Source organism: Aythya fuligula, chromosome 11 (assembly GCF_009819795.1).
Source record: "Aythya fuligula isolate bAytFul2 chromosome 11, bAytFul2.pri, whole genome shotgun sequence".
NCBI classification, from domain to species: Eukaryota; Metazoa; Chordata; class Aves; order Anseriformes; family Anatidae; genus Aythya; species Aythya fuligula.
In genome coordinates, this window is record NC_045569.1 from 14,034,194 (window position 1) to 14,051,994 (window position 17,801).

The window sequence follows — 17,801 nt, forward strand, 5'->3', positions numbered from 1 at the left end:
CCCCCCCCCCCTTTTTTTTTTTTTTTTTTTTTTTTTTTTTGCAGGTGTGTCAATTTTAATTCTGCCCAGTAGGTGGGACTTGGTGACTTTCGCACCGTTTGCCTTATTTATTTATTTCCCCGGCTGCCTCCCCAGCCTCCGTTGCGATCCTCCGGAGCGGCGGGCGGGCGGCCGGGCCAGCATGCATCCCCGCCCGCTGCCGCTGCCCTAGCGGGAATTACAGCCTCTCCGAGCCAGCTGCCAGCATGATTTCATCTGCTGGAGGATTTTTGCATCTGATCGCTTGAGGTTTTTTGTTGTTGTGCTTTTTTTTTTTTTTTTTTTTTTTTTGCCTCCCTCCGTCTTTGTTTCCTTCCCCCCTTTCCCCCCCTTCCCCTCCCTCCATCCCCCCTTTCCTCCTCCTCCTCTTTTTTAGCAGCAGCAATCGGAGATGGATGTCTCTCTTTGCCCTACCAAGTGCACTTTCTGGAGGGTATTTTTGCTCTGGAGCATTTGGGGAGACTATCTGCTTTCGGTGCTGGCTTGCCCTGCTAATTGTCTTTGCAGCAAGACAGACATCAATTGCAAGAAGCTGGATGATGGGAACCTCTTCCCTCTCTTGGAAGGGCAGGATTCAGGCAGCAGCAATGGCAACACGAGCATCAACATCACGGACATCTCAAGGAACATCACTTCGATGTAAGTGGGCTCCCCGGCGGCAGGGCGCGGGGCTGGGCTGCGGGTGCTGGGCTCAGGTGCCCCGGGTGCTGCCTGGCTCCGCTCGCCCCAGCTCAGCCTGCGGAGGACGAGGATCGGGCTTTTCCCTTCCTTCATCCGAAAGGAAAGAAAAGAAAAAAAAAAAAAAAAAAAAAGCCCAGCAACAGTTTGGCCGGAGCTTAAAAGGAATAAAGTCAATGAGGTTTGGTTCCTTAGCAAGAGAGAGCAGCAGGCGAGGATGCTGAAGCTGCTGCCGCCTTTAACTGTTTGCTTCTGCCAAGGGAGGGGGGAGAACACCCTGGCCAGAGCCACACACAGCCACACATACCCAAATCGGGCAAGAAAAGCGAGTTCTGAGCCGCTCGCTCTTTTTTTCCCAGACTTTGGAGCTGATTAGAGTGTCATTTTTTCATCCCACAAGAGAAAATGTTCCCTTCTCTGCCCTGCCTGGGTGTATGTGGGGAATCTGCGGTTTCGCCTCCGTGAGGGGTATGTGTGTGGGGGGGGAATAGGGCAGAGCACGATGTCCCTGAAGTAGCTAATTTAACTCGCATTGTCATAATTTTGCGGCTCGCCGTGGAGCTGTGACAGGGTTTGTGTGTTTTCCTCTCGGGGTGGTGGTGGGGAGAAGCATCGGAGCCGGGAGATATTTTTAGTTGAGCACTTTGCGTTTGTTTGCATGCTTGTTTATCTGGAAAATCAACTTGAAGTTGCATTATCCTTGTTTGGAGAGGCAGTTAGCAAAGCCCATGTTAATCTCATCAGCGTGGAGTCGAGAAAGGAATAGATTTCCTCCTCCTGGATCCATCCTGCTGCGTGTGTGTGCGTGTGTGCCTGCGTGAAAAGCCCTCATCGCTTCCAATCTCGCCTCTTTATTTTCCAGTACATTTTTGGGTGAGATGAACTCCCAGCCATTTCATTATTCTAATGCTAATTGAAATGTGAGCATTTAGGGAAATGTAGCCCCCAGAGCAAGTTGCCAGTGGGAGTTGAGCAGCGAAGAGGTGGAATCCTTTATTCTGGCAGTTAAATGCAGCAAGGTTCGGAATGACTAATGGAGGGCTAGTTATTTATTTTTCACCCCGATCGCACGGCTGCGTGGAGGGAGGGTGCTCTGCCGGGTCCCCAGGCTGTTTTATTTGGTCACAGAGCAATTGCAGCAGAGCCATGGAGTAATTGCAGTGCTTCTTTCGCAGCTCTGCTCGTCACCTTTGCTGGGGAAAGATGACTGGAGCCGCTTTCCCCGCTGCCTCACGGGTCCATGCAGTGCCCAGGCAGGTTTGCAGCACACAACCACTCACCCTGGCCAGCAAACCCCTCTGTGCCCACCCCACAGGAATGGGGGAAAGCCACCGTGGAGCTCCCACCACCCTCCAAACACCCCACATTTATCCAGCGCCGCGGGGCCGGAGCGTTTCCTCTGCGCTGCCGGAGGGACGTGGGTGATGCTTAGGGAAGTCGGAGAAACTCACGGTGTTTTATTTATTTATTTATTTATTTTATTTATTTATTTATTTATTTTTTTCCCCCTGTGCTCGCTGTTTGTTGTGGTTTGGTTTTAACCCGTTGTGGGGTGGCCAGGGCCGGGAAGGCTCGGCAGCGAGTGCGTGTTGTCAGGTGCCCACACGGGTCTGAACTGCTGCGAGAGGTGTTATTGCGTGAGCCCTTTGTGCCCAGAAAATGCCTTTACTGCTTTGACACTGGAAAATACTGATAAGCAGCCTGTAAAAAAGGAGAGGGAGAACAGAAGAAAAAGACCCAACTCCAGAACCAGAGATGCTGGGAATTTTATTTTTTTTCTGGAGAGGAGCTGCTCGTAGCTGGGGGTGAGGGCAGGGTGCTGGGTTTTGCTGGCTGCATCTCTGCTCCCTTTTCATCTCCCCCCTGCTCTGCTACTGGCCCCAAACCTTCCCCCTAGGTCTGGGCCTGGGACCAGGAGGGAGCAGGACCGGGGTGAGCCCCGAAATGCCGCGAGAGGCCCAGACCGAACACGAGTGCCAACTTTCCCCGGGAGGTCTGCGTTTCCTGGGGAGGTGGCAGTGGTTTGTGCGGGATGCTGATGGAGCAGGGGGGTGTTCTGGGTGGCGAGGCTGCTTCCTAGCGAAGGAGGAGTCCCCCAGAGCCAGGCTGAACCAGATTCATGCTCTTACATGGCTGGCATCAGGTCCAGCAGCCTCCATGCTCGATGTTTGGCCTCTCCTCTCTGGCCATCAGCGAGTGCTGGGGCGACGGCGCCTCAAACCCAGCCTGGCCGCCGCTGAATCACTCCAGCAGATGGGTCTGATTCAGCTCGGCACTGCGTGGTGTTTCCCCTGCTTGCCACGCTCGCCAGTGGCTCGGCTTCGTTAGGCGGCTTGCCTCGTTTGTGGGCAGCAAGTGGGCAGAGGTGCCTCTGTGTGTGGGGCTGGGGGGTGAGCAGGGGGGCTTAGCCCCATCCCCACAGCTGGGGGAGGTGATGCTCGGGGCCTGGGAGGGTTTGGGAGAGGTGGGGGGCTCTGCTCCACCCTCTGCTGCTGGTGAACAGAAAGATGGGACACGGGGGGGCCAAGCAGGGCTGTATTTGTGCCCAAAATACAGGCTCAGCTTGGCAAGGGTCCACCTCAGGGGGTGCACCCACCTCACACCCAGTGCAGGGCATGACCCCCCCACCCCGATACATCCCCACCAGGAGCTGTGGGTTATTTTTACCACCTCCATGCCAGAAAAAAAAACCAGGTACCACCACAGCAAGGAGGACAGGAGGCACCCAGCCCGTGGCCCTGCCCATGGGTGCCCTCAGCGTGCTGCCTCACCTCTGGGTGCCAGAGGGCTTCAGCTCCGATTCCTGCGGCTTCTCTTCTCTCAGCTGTGCCCCACGGGGCCGGTGCCACCTCCCCAGGCCATATTTCCCCGTCAGGGCCCTGGGGGAGGCCGGGCTCGCCTGCGGTGCTGCGTGCCGGGGAGCCACCTCTCCTGGCGGCGTGGGCAGGGCGTGCGTGCTCCGGCACGGCGCGTGGGGAAGGAGGGACGGAGGAGTTTGCCATCTGGGCCTCCCCACTCCTCAGCTGTTGCCATGGCACTGCCGAGGGGCTGCCAGGAAGGTGGCGGCGGTGGCGGTGGCCTGTGTGTGTCACCCCCTGGGCTCCCTCCAGGTGGGGAGGTGTCCCCTGCGTGGAAAGCCCGGATGCCTCGCTCCGTTATCCAGCCTCGCTGGGAGAATGTATTTTTTAGGGTAAAATGCCCCCCGTGGGTAGAGCTGTAGGGTGTCTGTGCAGCTCGTAGGTGCCGTCAGATAGACGGGACAAGTTCAGAACAGCCCAAGAGGAGATGGATCATCACGGAGCATTGAGGGATGGAGGAATTCGGGGCTTCACCTGCTCGCAGGCCCAAGGGGAAGCATCTCCCTTGGGGTTTCCCCCTGGGGACAGGAGGAGCAGCCCCATCCTTGCCCCCTGGGCTGTCCCATGGCAGCGTCAGCTCCATCCCATGGGCATGGCTGAGGGTGGGAGGACAGCATCAGAGCAGGGCATAGGGGGGCGAGTGGCAATGCCAGCCCCTACTAGTGCATGGGATGGCTGGGGAAGAGTGGAGGGCTCCGGAGGAGGGGGTACAGGGCTGCAGCAGCCCCTTGCTGCTGGTACAATGGGCAAACAGGAGCTGGTGCTGCTGGGATGGCTCTGAATTGTGCAACAGGGTGCAGGCTTCTCCCCCTGTGAACCATCCACAGCTCGCCCGCTGTGCCTCGTGTGCTGCTGCTCCCCGGGGACCAAGGGCTCTGCCTCCCCAAAGCCGCTCCGTCCCTCCCTGTCCCTGAGGTTTTGGCTGCTGCAGAGACCATCCGAAAGGTCCCTAATTCAATCCAGCTTTGTTCTGGGCAGCTCTTGTCTGCATGGAGCAGCCATCCCAGAGCAAGGCACCGAGGGGGAGGTGGGCACTGCCCGAGGCTGTGCGGGTGGAAGGAGGTGCAGAGATGCTTGGGATGGTGGTTTTGGTGTCCTGGAGGCAGCTCAAGCTGTGAGCACCCATCCTGGCTGCCATGGTGTTGCCCCTTGCAGCAGGAATTGGGTCCAAAGTGGGTGCTGCCCTATTTTTTGGAACATTTAAGCTTGCTGGGTCCGTGCCCTGCCCCGTGGCCTTTCTGCTGAGCAGTCCTGGAGGGTGGCACTTTCCTGGCACGGGCAATGTCTGGGACCTGCTGTGCTTTTGCAGCCTGCCAGGCTCGGTGCAGGGGCAGAGCAGAAGGATCAGGGACAGATGTGCTGTAAGAGATGGGTTCTGGAGGAGCTGATCGGTTCTCAGCTCGGCTTTTCCTTTTTATTTTGGGAGCAGAGGGCAGCCTGTCCATGTCTCCATGCCCAGCCCCAGCCTCTGCCGAGGGCCCATGCCAAGTATTTCTCTGGGAGGAGACAACTTTGGTGCCTGCCAGGACTCCCTGGGGCTTTCTGGCTGTGCTGAACTGAGGGCTTGGGCTGTAGGAGCTGGGTTTTGGGGTCCGTGTGGCATCTCCTTGTCTCCTGCGGGATTTGGGGAGCTTCAGGTCAGCTCTGCCTGCTGGCTCCTCTCCCTGGGCCAGGAGGATGCTCCGGGAAGGATGCTCCAGGCCTAAGGCAGGTGTTCCACTGAGAGGAAAGCAAGGATTAGGGGGAAGAGACTGAGGAAACCTTTACCTTGCTGCTCTTTGGGGCTTGGAGATGGGTTACATCTGGCCCGGGGCATTTGCAACCCTGTTTTTTTTCTGTGAATCCCCCAGACAAGCCCCCTTGGATGTCCCCGGGGATCCCACAGCTCGCTCTCAGTGATGCAGGGCTTGAATCTGAGTGCTCGTGATGCTCGCAGCTCACCTGCTCAGAGTTATTTATGGGGCACAGGCAAATAGCAGTAATTTTGAGCTTTGGGCTCCCTGCAGCGGGGGTTTGAGCAGGTTGCGTGGATGCTTTTTAAGCAGGTGTGTTCATCAGCAGCCTGCAGGCTCCGGTCCGCCCCAGTTTTCCCCTCTCTCTCCCCACTCCTGCATTTAGGGGTGCACAAAAACCCTCCTTGCATGGCCGGGGGGACACAGAGGGGCAGCTCCTTGCTGCGGGACACACATGAGGGTCACATATTGCGCACGAACATCCCCATGGATGCTCTCCAGCCCCCGGCCCACTCGAGTTTCTGCCCCACGCTCCCTCCCCAGCCTCTCCTCCGCTCTCGCAGCCTCTTCCCTCCTGCTTTCCGAGGGCGGCTGAGCCGCTAGAGGGCAAGCGGCTGCGGGAGACGGCTCGGGCGAGGCTGCCGCCGGTGCCTCCGCAGCCTCACATCCCTGCGGGCAGGTCACCCTGCTCAGCACCCCGGGGTGTCGCCGGCCCCCAGGACCCCCGGAGCTGCCAGAGGACGTGGTCAGAACAGCCCCGCACGCAGGGAGCTGTTGCGCCAGTGCTGCAGGAGGCACGGCCAGAGCTGAGCTGGGATTTGGGGTGGTTTGCAGCTTTTTGGAGGATGCCGACCCACCCATGGGTGGTGTGTTTGAATTGCTGGGTTTGATAGGGGTGGGGTGCCGCCCGCTGTCACAGCTGCCGGGTGAGAAGCCCTTAAAACCTCTGCCCATATCGCTGATGGGGAAACTGAGGCTCGGAGCAGCGGTGCAAGTGGTACCAAGGGACAGAAATCCTTCTGCTCATCCCTGCCTTAGGGGGATGCCCAGCACAAGGGGGGATAAACAAGGCCACCGGTCCTGTGGTGTCAAACAGCCAAGAGAGGCATCCCCAGGGAAATCCTGGATGCAGAGCCAAGAGGGCACAGGCTGAGAGCTGTCTCTGGATGCCCTTGGGGTGAGTGCGATGCTCTCAGCTCCTCCAATTAACTCCCTGCTGCAGGGGCTGGGTGGAGGCTGGAGGATTAGAGAGGCCGTGTGTCCTTCCCTAGGGAGAGAGGCTGAGAAGAGCCCGGTGAGGGATGGAGAAAGGAAACAGGGGTAGGAAACCGGTCTTGACCCTGCAGCGTCCTCAGCATGGGGCTTCCAAAGGAAATCTCCTCCCTGGCAGCGGGGCCAAGGATAAGCCAGTTGTTTCCCTGCTGGCAGTGGGCACGTGGTGGAAGGGCTGTGACACCCAGTGGTCCCACAACGCAACAGCAAATGGGTCCCCAGCACCACCTCGGGGTGAGGTCTGGGCCTGGAGGGGTGCTGGGCTGGGAGCTGGGTGCTGCTCAGAGCTGTGCTTGGCTCCGTGGCTCAGGGCCTGGCTCCACTTGGAGGAAAAGGGAATAAAATATCTTCCACTGGGTGCCCCTTGGAAGGCTGCTCAGCAGTCATCGCCCCACTCATGCAAAAATGTTGAGAAGCCAACTTGTGTCAAGACTGGGTCTGGGGATGGTGCAGGTTTTGGGATGATGCAGGTTTTATTTCCATGCTTGCACATCTCCATCCCCAACGTGCCACCCCATTCCCTGCCCTGGCCCCACGGGGTCCCTGCCCTGTCCTCTCTGCGTGATGCCCGCCTGCAGCTCTGGCCTTGGCTTGCCTGGAAGAGCAGCAGCAGGAAAATGTGCTGCTTTTTGAGCTTGTTTTCATGTGACGTAGCAGTCGGGAAGCCGAAGGAGAAGGCAGCTCTGGGAACGCAGCAGGCTTCTCTCCAGCTGCCACCAAGGGCTCTGCTGTAGCAGACGCAGGGACGCTGGGGACTGTCCCTGGTCCAGCACACGCCGTCACCACCACCTTCCCCTTCTCCCAGCTTCAGCCTGCCTACGTGGGGTGGAAAACAGCTTATTTGACCAAAAATATCCTGGCAGTGGACTTGGCACAGCCACTCCATGTCTTCCCCAGCCCCCTTATCCCCTCTGTCGCATCCCCTTGCGGTCCTGCCTCACCCCACAGTCTCCCCCCCCCAAAGCGGACATACGCCAGCCCTTCGTATTTCATTCCTGCATGGAAATATGTTCCCAGCAACCTCATGCTTGACCCTGGTGAGGGCCATGGGGTGCTGATGAATTTGCCAGCTGTTTGTGCTGTCCCTGGGGGGCTGAGAAATGGGTAATGGGAGGAGAGTGGGGTGTGGTCCCTGCCCCCGAGCTGTGCAAGGCTGTCGCTTACATAGCAAACCCAGAGCTTTGCCCAGGTGGATCCTGCAAGGAAAAAAGCTAAGGTGGAAATGTTTGAGCAGGTGCATAAATTAGAGACCCTAATAAATGAAGGACCCTGCTCGGGGCACGAGGCTGTGTGGGGGACAGCGCTGTGCCAAGGGTGCTGCTGATCTCCAGAGCTGCATCACCAGCAGATTCCTCGTGTTCCCCAAACCTCCTGCCTCCAGGACGTGGCTGGGAACTGCTGGGGCAGGCACTGGTCCCAGTTCTGGCTGTCTCCACCTCCCTGTGCTCTCGCAGCCAAAATACGTCCCCCAAAACCAAGCAGAAAGCCCTTGGGTTGCTTGGTGGCTGCTGCTGGGCAGCCTGGGGAGCAGAGTTCAGCAGGACACGGGGTCAAAGATGCTGTGTGCTGTGCCAGTGTGGGGAAACAGAGTGGTGCTGGGGACAATTTCCCAGCTTGAGCTTCATGGGGGCTCTGTCACTTCTGCAGCTGTCCCAGGATGGGCTCTGTGGGGTGCACGGAGCCAGGTGGATGTGGTGCTCTTTTGGGAAGCACCCTGCTTTGGGTTGGGACAGGAGATGGAGGGTGTCCTCAGGGACAAAACCTGAGCTCAGGAAGTGTGTATAAGGCACCCAAGGGCTGCAGCGTGTACAAGAGGGAGCCCAGAGGGTTAATGGCAATGAGCAGGGCACAGGTGGAGCTGGTCTCGGGGAGGCAGAGCCCAATGAGGCTAAAGAGGAACCAGGTGGAAGGGTGGAGAAGGTCCTGATGGGAGCAAGGGGATGCTCTGCTCCTCATGAGGCTGCAGGATGGCTTAGGAAGAGGAGTGGAGCTCTCAGGTATGAAGCTGTGTGGTCCCATGGGCAGGGCACCAGTTGTGCCAGAATGACCCTGCCTGCTCTTGCCTTGCCTGTGATCCCTCTGCCTCCAAATGCCACGGGTCCCCTGATGTCCCTAACCTGGCACTGCTGCTCTGTGCTGCACGTGAGCCTCTCCCTTCCTGGGGTGGGATGCTCAGGCATGCCCTGGGCTGGCTGCCCCAGCCCCGCTGTGCTTTGGGCTGCCCTGGCCCCATGGGAGGGCTTCCTGGCTCCAAAAGGCACGGGTAGCATAGATTTATTTATTCAGAGACTTAATTAGCATCTTTAAATATTAAACAGTAAACAAACTGCGTCTAGTGGGATCAACATTTACAAACAGGGATTTTTTTTTTATTTATTTTTTTTTAATCCCTCTCTGGGACAGGCACTTGCGTTTTAAGTGTTCGAGGAGGAGCAGCTGCGTGTGGGATCTGGTTGGGGAGGGCTGAGCCCAGAGCATCCCTGGTGAAAGGGGGGGAGAAAGGGCACGGGCAGCCAGGATGGCTGGGAAAAACGAGGTGGAGATGCAGACAAGCAGGGGTGAGTGCTTGGAGCACAGATATTAGGGATGCAAGTGCTGGATTTTGGTGCTTCTTTGCAAGATATTCAGCGCTTGCCCTGCCCCGGCAGGTGGAATGGGGCAGGCAGGAGGTGGGAGCTTCTCGTGCACGGTGAATTGCAATCAGAAGGTGGTGGTCCCTGCAAGGGGAGGTGTTTTACAGCTGATCTGCATCCTATTATCTCTGCAAATGGAGGCCTGCCTGTAGCAGATTACACTAGGGGTTATTTATTGGCAAAGCACTGTACAGTTTTAATTTTTCCTTTTTGCTTATTCAGGCTTTAGCTCCAGAGGAAAATAGCCTGGGGTGGCTTTGAAATGGATTCTCTCTGCCCCATTAACTTATTCAGTGAGTTTAATGGGCCTTTTTTTCTCTGAGCCTTGAAGCCATCATTAAAAGGCAGAGATTTATAAAAGCAAAGATACTCCTGAGCTTTAGTCAAACTTTGGGGCAGGGGGGTGGGGGCACGGGCTGGTGGGGACATGGGACGCTGTGTGCCTGCTGGGTGTGGGAGCTGCAGCACCAGCCGGGCAGGGCTCGGTGTTAGCCTGTGTTTGGGGTCGATGCCTGGCACCTTTTATCCCCCTCTGCCAGAGGAACCCAATCCTATTGCACCCCTATGCTGAGAGAGTCAGTGCTGAAAAACATTGTGTGTCCTGTGCAAATACTGCATGAGTTTTGTGCGTGGTCTGCTGGTGTGTGCACAGATCTGGGGTGAAACAGGGAATCTGGAGGGCGGCTAGAAAAGGAGCACGAAATTAAATGCCTGAGTGGATTTGCTGGAGGTTGCTTTCCCTGCTGGGAGGGAGCTGCGTGGGTGCGATGTTGGACCCTCCTGTACCTGTGTCTGCCTTAAACCAGGCAGTGGCTGGCTGTGCTGGCATCTCCGGGCTGCTCCTTTTGCAGAGGCTGCCCTCAGCCTGTACTGGGAGCTGAGGTAGGGGAGGGCTGGGAGTTTGAGGTTTTCCTGGATTGCTTCTGAATTTTAAGTCGGATCTGGTTGTGGAGCCTCCTGGGGTGGCAGAGGGCAGCATTGGGGCTGCCCCACCTCCCCAGGTGTCCCGCACTGATGGCAGGATGCTGTAATGTGGTGAAGCAGCAACCAGAGATGACTTTCTCAATATTTATTTATATATTTCTATATTCTTAATGTTACGTGCAGCCCTAGAGGCTAACCCCCTGGCAGCTGCTCAGACACAATCTGTGTGTCTCCGTGCCCATCCTGTCTCCAGCCTGGGGTGCTGAGCAGCGGCAGCGCTGTGCTGGCACCTGGGCAGCCCTGCAGGAGGAAATCTGCCTCCCCACGAGTGGATGGGCTGGATCAGACCCAGGAGGGGAGATTTGCTGAGATGTCAGAGGTCTTGCTCTCTGCAGCCTCCCTGGAGAGGCTGAGCTCTCAGCCCAGCCTTGGAGTGCTGCCGTGGGGCGGTGGCAGCCCAGGGAGGTGCTGAGCTGCCCCTGAGGGTGCTGTGGCCGAGCAGAAGCCATCTGTGGTCACACTGGGATGGGAGGGTCCCCGCTGCTGGCCTGCCCGTGACCTCCAGAGCAAGGGGGAGGCTCGCTGTAAATCCAGCTGCTTCTGCGCCCCTCCCTGGGTCACAGTAATTAGGGGAAGGAGGCCCTCGTTTCCCAATAAACACCAATAAAAAAGGGCTTCTCTCCTGCCCCTGTAAATCCTTGCCTCCTCGCTGCTGCTACCTGCTGTGTAAATTGCTGCCGACCCCATAAATCACCGGTGCTTTGCTCTGGGTCCCCTGAAGCTGCCCCTTCCCTGTAAATCCTCCGTATGCATCAGCCGTAAATCCCAAGCCCCCGTGCAGCCCCTGACCCCAGTAATGCTGGGGGGGGGGATGCAGGGATGGGGTGATGGAGGGCAGCTGCCCTGGGGGTTAATCCCTCTTAAAAGGGGGGGCAGCACGGGGCTGTCATCCCCAGCCTGGGGCTGCAGCCAGCTGGGTGCTGCTGGCTCCTAACTGTGGGCACCTCAGCCCTTGGAAGGGCTGCTCCTCCAGGACAGCTTTATTTTTGGAGGATGTAAAAATAGCCAGAGCGAAAAGACAATCTCCGTTTATCCCTCTAGAGCTCAGGGTCATCTCGTGGCCCAGCTTTGCTGTGCCCGTGGCTGGGTGCTGACCCTAGGGGTGGGAAGAAAGGCTGGTGTGGGGACACCATGAGCCTGGTGGTTCCCGTTTGTGCAGCAGGCTGTGCTGGAGCTGGTGGCTCAGCATCGATGCTGGCTGGTAGCCCCACTGTTTTCTGTGGCCACATGAGTCTTTGGATGCTGCATGAGCAGGAGCCCTGCTAGGTGGGCGCACAGAGCCGTGAGGCCTGCCTGCTGGCTGCCGCTTGGTTTGCAAAACACCAAACCCTGCTGCACGTGAGGAGCAGAAGCTGGTTACACTTGAGCAGAACTACCTTTCTTCTCCTAATGAGCAGGAGCTCATTAGGCTCACCTGGGATGCATGAGCTCTCAGCCCCACTCTCATGCAGCAGGATGGGGCCGCTGGGGCATTTGGGGACGGAGCTGGTAGGGCTGCCATGCAGTGTTGGAGTCCAGACATCTGCCTGGCTCCTGGAGGAAAAAAAAAAAAAAACAAAAACAACAAAAAACAGTGCAGGAGATCTCAGCCCCTTGTGCATTTTGTTTTTCCTGCTGGAGATATCCCTGCCGGTGCCAGCTGTGGTTTAATTCTGCCCAATCCTCGATAGAAGTGAGGTGGTGCTGTGGGCTTGACCCAGCTTGGTGTTTCCTTTAGACCTCTCTCCTGCTGGCAAAAACACATTGTACTTTCGTATTATTTTTTTCCCCAGCATCCTGTGAGTGAGGCCAGCCGTGTGTTAACACCAGCTCACGGTACCACCCTGTGCTGGCTTGCGAGGAGGATGGAGGAGGAGATGCGTGGAGGCAGCACGGGGATGCTGCTAGCAGTGGGGAAGGCAGGGGGCAGCGGAGGAGAGCAGAGGCAGATTTCTAAAAATCCATATAAATAGCAAAAATAAATTTCTAGCAAACACTTCCAGCCCTGCAGTATTAAGAAAAGTGAAGCACTAGAGGATAAGGAAAGCATGAGCAATAACAGCAGGGATTTAGGAAGAATAAATCTTGCCAGACAAACCTGATTGCTTTTTCTTTTTGATGGAATCTCAAAATTAGTGGCTGAGCAGAATGTGGAAATCCTAATATATTTGGATTTAGCAAAGCATTTGATATAGTGTCTCACCAAATCTTACTCTTAAAATTAGTTCAGTTTGCCTTGGATATGACGCTGCCAAATGGACTGAAAAGTGGCTTAGGGCCCTAAGCAAATAACAACGGGCTGGGCTGGGGGAGCGGGCGCTGGGGGAGCAGAGCTACCAAAGGGCTTAAAAAATAAAATTAAATTAAAAAAACAGGAATGGGGTGTGAATTGGAAGCATCCTATGAGAGTACTGATGAACTAGTGAGAGCTAAATGAAGGGGAAAAATCCCTTGGAGGGGTCCCGTTGCCCTGGGAAGAGGCTGGAGGTGAAGGTGTGCTGGGTTTGGGGACCAGCAGGTGGTGGCTGTGGGGCCAGGTGGGTTTGGGTCCGGGGCATGGAGCTGGCACCGACCACTGCTGGGGCCCCGCGCCTCGTCCTCATCGCCCCCGCGCAGCGCGGGCTCGCCAGGCTGCCCATTTCACGGCTGTTTTTCCAGTTATTAGCAAAGAAGCGGGGGAAATATTCGGCGTGACTGTCAGAAAGAACATCCCTGACCGAGGGAGCCGGGCACGTTTCCTCGGGGAAATCTGCGCTCTCGGAGCGAGCCCGGCTGGAGCAGCCGGCGGTGGCCTGGGGTGATTTAGGCCATCTGATGGGGGATTCTCTTGGCTGGGGTCATGTTCTGGGCTGAAAACCATCACGGGGCTGCCTCCTGCTACAGCTGCCTGCACCCCAGGTACTTGTTTACAGCATGGCAGTGCTGGGGTCAAGGCTGGAAAACCTCTGGTTGACAGCTGGATATAGGTGGATGTGCCCCCAGGCAGGGGGATGGCAGGGGATGGGGAGCTGAGTGCTCCTTGCAGGGTTTTGTGGGTTGATCCCTGCCCTTAGATGTCAGGAAGGACAAGGGCTTCCAACACACTCATCCATAGAGGTGTCTGGGAGGGATGCTTCAAGAAAATTGGCACTTTTTGCTACGAATACAAAGAAACCATCCCTGCAGGAGAGGCAGCCTGCTAGAGGGGACATTGTGTAGTGTGGGGAGATGTGGAGCACAGCTGGGAATGGCTCCTGGAAGGTGGAGGAGCACCAGTTTGAGGTCCCACAGCACTTGGGGGGAGCACAGGGCCCCCTCTCCCCAGGACCCCCTTCTCTTTGCATTGCTCCCCATGGCTGAGCCCATTGCGAGGGCGATGGTACGGGGACGGTGCTGGGCCAGGCGAGGTTGGGGAGGTATTTTTAGCTGTTCTAATCGTGGCAAATAAATGCCATTCTTACTTGTGGGGATTGAGCTACGGATAAATCACAACCAGTCCTAATGATGATAATTACCGGATTTCAATATTTATAGAAACGGGCGCTTCCTTCGGAGCGGCGGCTGCTGCTGCGCTCTCACCTTCACAGATCGAAGCCTGGGCTCATTACCGCCGCAGCTATTTATTTACTTGCACATTTTTAACCCGCAGATGGCAATGTAGGGGAGATCTGAAAAGATACGGGCCTGCCGGGGATGTTGTCGGTGTTGGGTACCCTCGAGAGGTACCCAAAAGCTTCCCTGTGCCTGCAGGGCTGTAGCCTCCAAAGGGTGGAGGTGGCTGCGCATATTTTTGCATGTGTTAACTCCGTGGGTTAAAAACGTGCAAGTAAATAACTGTGTGTGCGTGGCACCCATGCACATCCTGTCCCAGCAACTGGGATAAGGGTGCGCAGCCCCCCCAGGCTATCCCCAGCCCAAAAAACCTTGCGGCGCCCAGCCCTGTGCACCCATCGGGTCCGAGCCTCCCTCCCCGCACAAGGTGTAGAAAAGATTCACTTACTCAATTTGCTATCTCTCCAGTGCCACATAAGCTGTATTGATAAATTAATCTTATATTGTTGTGACTAAACAGCCCTGCAATTTTTTACACTGTGCAGCCTAATCTGCCTTGACAGCTGTATCATTAGTTTATATTTGTTGTAATCTCATTCGCTGTATCGGCTGCGGGGAGCTGCTAGGGGAGGCGGCGTGCTGCCGGCGGCTCCCACCTGGGAACCTCGGGGTGCAGCCAGGATGGCACACGGGGGACCCTGTTGTCACTTGGGTGCCCTAGGAGGGCCACACAGGGCTTGGTGCTCCCCCAGCTCCAGCCTGGTTGCTGTCCCTGGTGCAAGCAAGGCCGGATCAGGGCTCTTCATTGCGTTTGCAGGTGGTTTCCTTGCTTTGCAAGGCAGGTTTGAATGAAACTTCTTGCAGAAGCTGCTCCCGGAGCTGTGGAGCAAAATGTTCTGGGCTAGAGAGATGAAATTTCTGCCAGCAGGGAGCAAGAGAGGCGGGGTATTGCCTGCTTTGCCCAAAATGATCGGGGTGGGAAGTGTTCCGGCTGCTGCTTTGTACTTTAGGTCCTGAACCTGTTAAATCTGGACCAGAAGGGATGGTGTGTGTCACAGAGCACAGGCTGCTTTTGCAGCGTCTCTGACCAAGATGAGTGGCTCAATAACAGCTGAGCCCTTCCTTCTCCCTTGGGTGTGCTCTTCTGGGAGGGCACTCAGGATCTGGCAAGGCTGAGGATGTACGAGGCTCCTCAGCTGGACGTGCCCCTTGCAGTCTGGTGATGCAAGTGGTTATTTAGGACTTTAATTAGGCTTCTGTGCCCAAATTAGCAGCAGGGTCTGACAGTGCTTCGTGCTGAGCTCGGACCCACCCTGCACCCATCTCCCAGTGGATGCCAGAGAGCACCATGGTGCCTGGTGGCACTGCCCGTGTGTGTGTCCTTTGCATGGGATGTGTTGTGTGACAGACCCCGAGGCTTCATGTTGGGCTGCTGGGGAAGAATGGAGAAGCTTGGTGAGACCAGCATCAGCATGTATGTAGGAAAAATTTCACGTGCAGTGATGCTGTGAAATGAGTTTCACACGTGATGGTCTGACAAGGTTTTGGTTGTGTGTCCCTCCACCAGGCAGCTCGGTAGCTCAACACCAGGATGCACTGGGGTTAAAATACCAGGCGTGGAGTGATGTTGCAGTGGGGCTGGCTGGGGAAAGCCCTGAGGCTGGCTGCGGGCAGGTGGCTGAGACATGCATCAGCACCCCATGGAGGGGAGAGCCTGTCCTGCTGTCATCGCTGGGGGAGCTGCTGCTTGTCACAGGCTGCAGCTGGTGACAAGGTGATGGACACACCTTGAGCACAGCTGCTTGGTGTGGCTGGAGGCAGCACGCACCTCGTGCTGGGGCAGGGAGCCATGTCCCCCACATCTCCCAACTGGGTGGGGTGATGGAGGCGGGGTCCCAGCTTGTTCCCTACACCCAGGGTTGGTGACAGAAGTATCCACACAGCCATAGCACCCCCAGCTCTAGAGCACTGCTGGCCATGCTGTTGGCTCCTGGGGGGAAGATGCATTTCCTACCAGTGTCTAGAAAAGCAGACACTCTGAGCTTCTGCAGCATGCTCAGACTGGAGGTCGTGCTCTCCATGCACGCAGCAGGCAAACAAACCCACCCTGCAGAGGTTCAGGGCTCTGGGGATGCCATAGGAATGAACGTTCATCCCTGTGCCAGGAGCTCTTGGGTGCACAGGGACCTGGCCTGAGCTCTGGTGCTGCAGGTGGTCCCACACCAGGATTTTCGGTGAAGGAATCTGCTCATGGTATAAGATCTGAGGGGTCTGCGGTTGATGCTGTAGGGTGGGAGAGGGGCTGGCTCGGTGCGGGCAGTGGGGGTGTTGGGGCACACAAGTGTGCAATGTGCTGGGGTCAGTGCTCTGATCTCCGACCCTCTTTGCAGCTTGCGACGGCTGCCGTTTGCACCCTGCTTGCTTAGTAGGCAAGGTAGGGATGCCGGAGCACAGAGCAAATGGCAGAAATCCCCTGGGAGATGTGCACAGGACCAGTGGCCAAGCTCAGCTCTGCCCTGTCCGTGCCCACCTCCCTGCTCACAGCGAGGGCACCGCCACGGGGGCTGCATCTTGTTACAGCTGTGCCCATCTCATCCCTTAGCCAGCGTGAGCATGTCTTGATTTATTCACTCATTCCTGGGTGAACTGCAGATCCCTGCCCTGATTCCTGGATAGGTATCTCTCTCCAGTTGGTGCCCGTGGCTGCTTTCAGCCCCAGGTATGCCCTGGGATCACCTCCAGCATGACCACTTCCTAGGCAGTGGTGTCAACTGGGAGCCACAGGGAGTTTTGGCTGGCGCTGCGATGCTCCTCCCATACTGATGAGACCATTTCCATAGCAACTACAGGATTTTTCAAAGGGGAGATAGGGAAAAGATGTGTTTGGGTTTGTTTATTTAAAAAAAAAAAAAATGCGTAAAAACAACCCAGCTGCAAACTGCCCCGGGCAGAAGCTGTTGGTCAGAGGGTGTGATGTGGGGTGCCCCTCACATGGGATGGGTTCCCTGGCTTGATGGTTGCTTCGGTCCTTGTGGCCAAGCAGCTGTGATGCCCTCGCAGCTCCGAATGTGGTATCTGTGGTTAGGTGGTGGCTTGGGGTCCAGCAGTGGGGTTTGGGGCATTTTGCTGGCCACCGGGCAAGCCTGAAGGTGGCCTGGGGATGGTTGGAGAGGGCACGATGATGGGTGGCCTCAATGGCATCAGGCACCATGAGATCCAGCCGCGTTCCCCCTGCAGCAGAGCAGGGGGGAGCACGACAGCAGTCCTTCTCCACCCCACTGCAGTACCCACAGAGGGAAAAGGAGCTGATGTGCAGGAGGGCTGCCCTGCCAGCTGCTGTCCCAGTGAGCCCCAGCCTGGCACATGGCACAGGCTCTCGGCCCCAGCTGCTGCAGGCTGCGAGTGAGCCAGCCTGTTCCTGGGGCTGGAGGCACACAGGGTCCTCATTCTTCATGCAGAGGGGAATTCTCTTCGCTGCTGACCCTACAGGCTTGTGGGATTCGCTCCAAGGTTGGGCTGGTGCTGGGACCTCCAGGTCCTGCAGAGGGGCAGAAGCAAAGGTGGAGTGAATCTGGAGGGGAAAAAAAAAAACACAACACTTACAAGGACGTCTGATGATCTACTTAGAAATTGCTCCATGACTCTAACCAGTACCAAAAAGAAAGGTATCCCACTGAATGCACCATAAACACCAGTGGAGCAGTGCTGTCAGAATTTGCTGCCTCTGCACTTACTGCTGGGTGTGACCTCTGGGTTCCTCAGTGCTCCTGCAGGTTCTTGTGCCTGCCTGTGTAATGCCAGCCTCTAGGAATACTCCAGGAGTAGGAACCTCACCAAGGAGCACTGAAGTATTGTGTACTTGTGTCTCGTGGCAGGAGCTTGGCCCCAGTGGCTGGTTTGAATGCTCTCTGGCCACTGGAGAGCCCTGGCTGGGTGCATGCCGGTCTCCCCCCAGATGCTGAGCGAGCAGGCTTTTTGCAGTTCAGTTGTGCCTTTATCTGGAGGAACAGCAGCCTGAGCTGATGTACGAGATGGAAACTGTTCCCAGCCTTACTAGGTCTACTCAGACACAACAGCCCAGTTAGTATCTCTGC

The 17,801-nt window shown here is 56.8% G+C and overlaps 1 protein-coding gene across 3 annotated transcripts in view; it reads left to right on the plus strand.

The window, feature by feature from the left end:
* The first annotated feature begins 387 nt into the window (after positions 1-387).
* NTRK3 (neurotrophic receptor tyrosine kinase 3) overlaps positions 388-17,801 on the plus strand; it is a 191,800-nt gene continuing 174,386 nt past the window's right edge. For all 3 annotated transcript variants that reach the window (XM_032195109.1, XM_032195110.1, XM_032195112.1), the window contains exon 1: positions 388-678. In XM_032195109.1, coding sequence (XP_032051000.1) covers positions 431-678 — 248 coding nt within the window. In that variant the 5' untranslated portion in view covers positions 388-430. The remainder of the gene's footprint in view (positions 679-17,801) is intronic.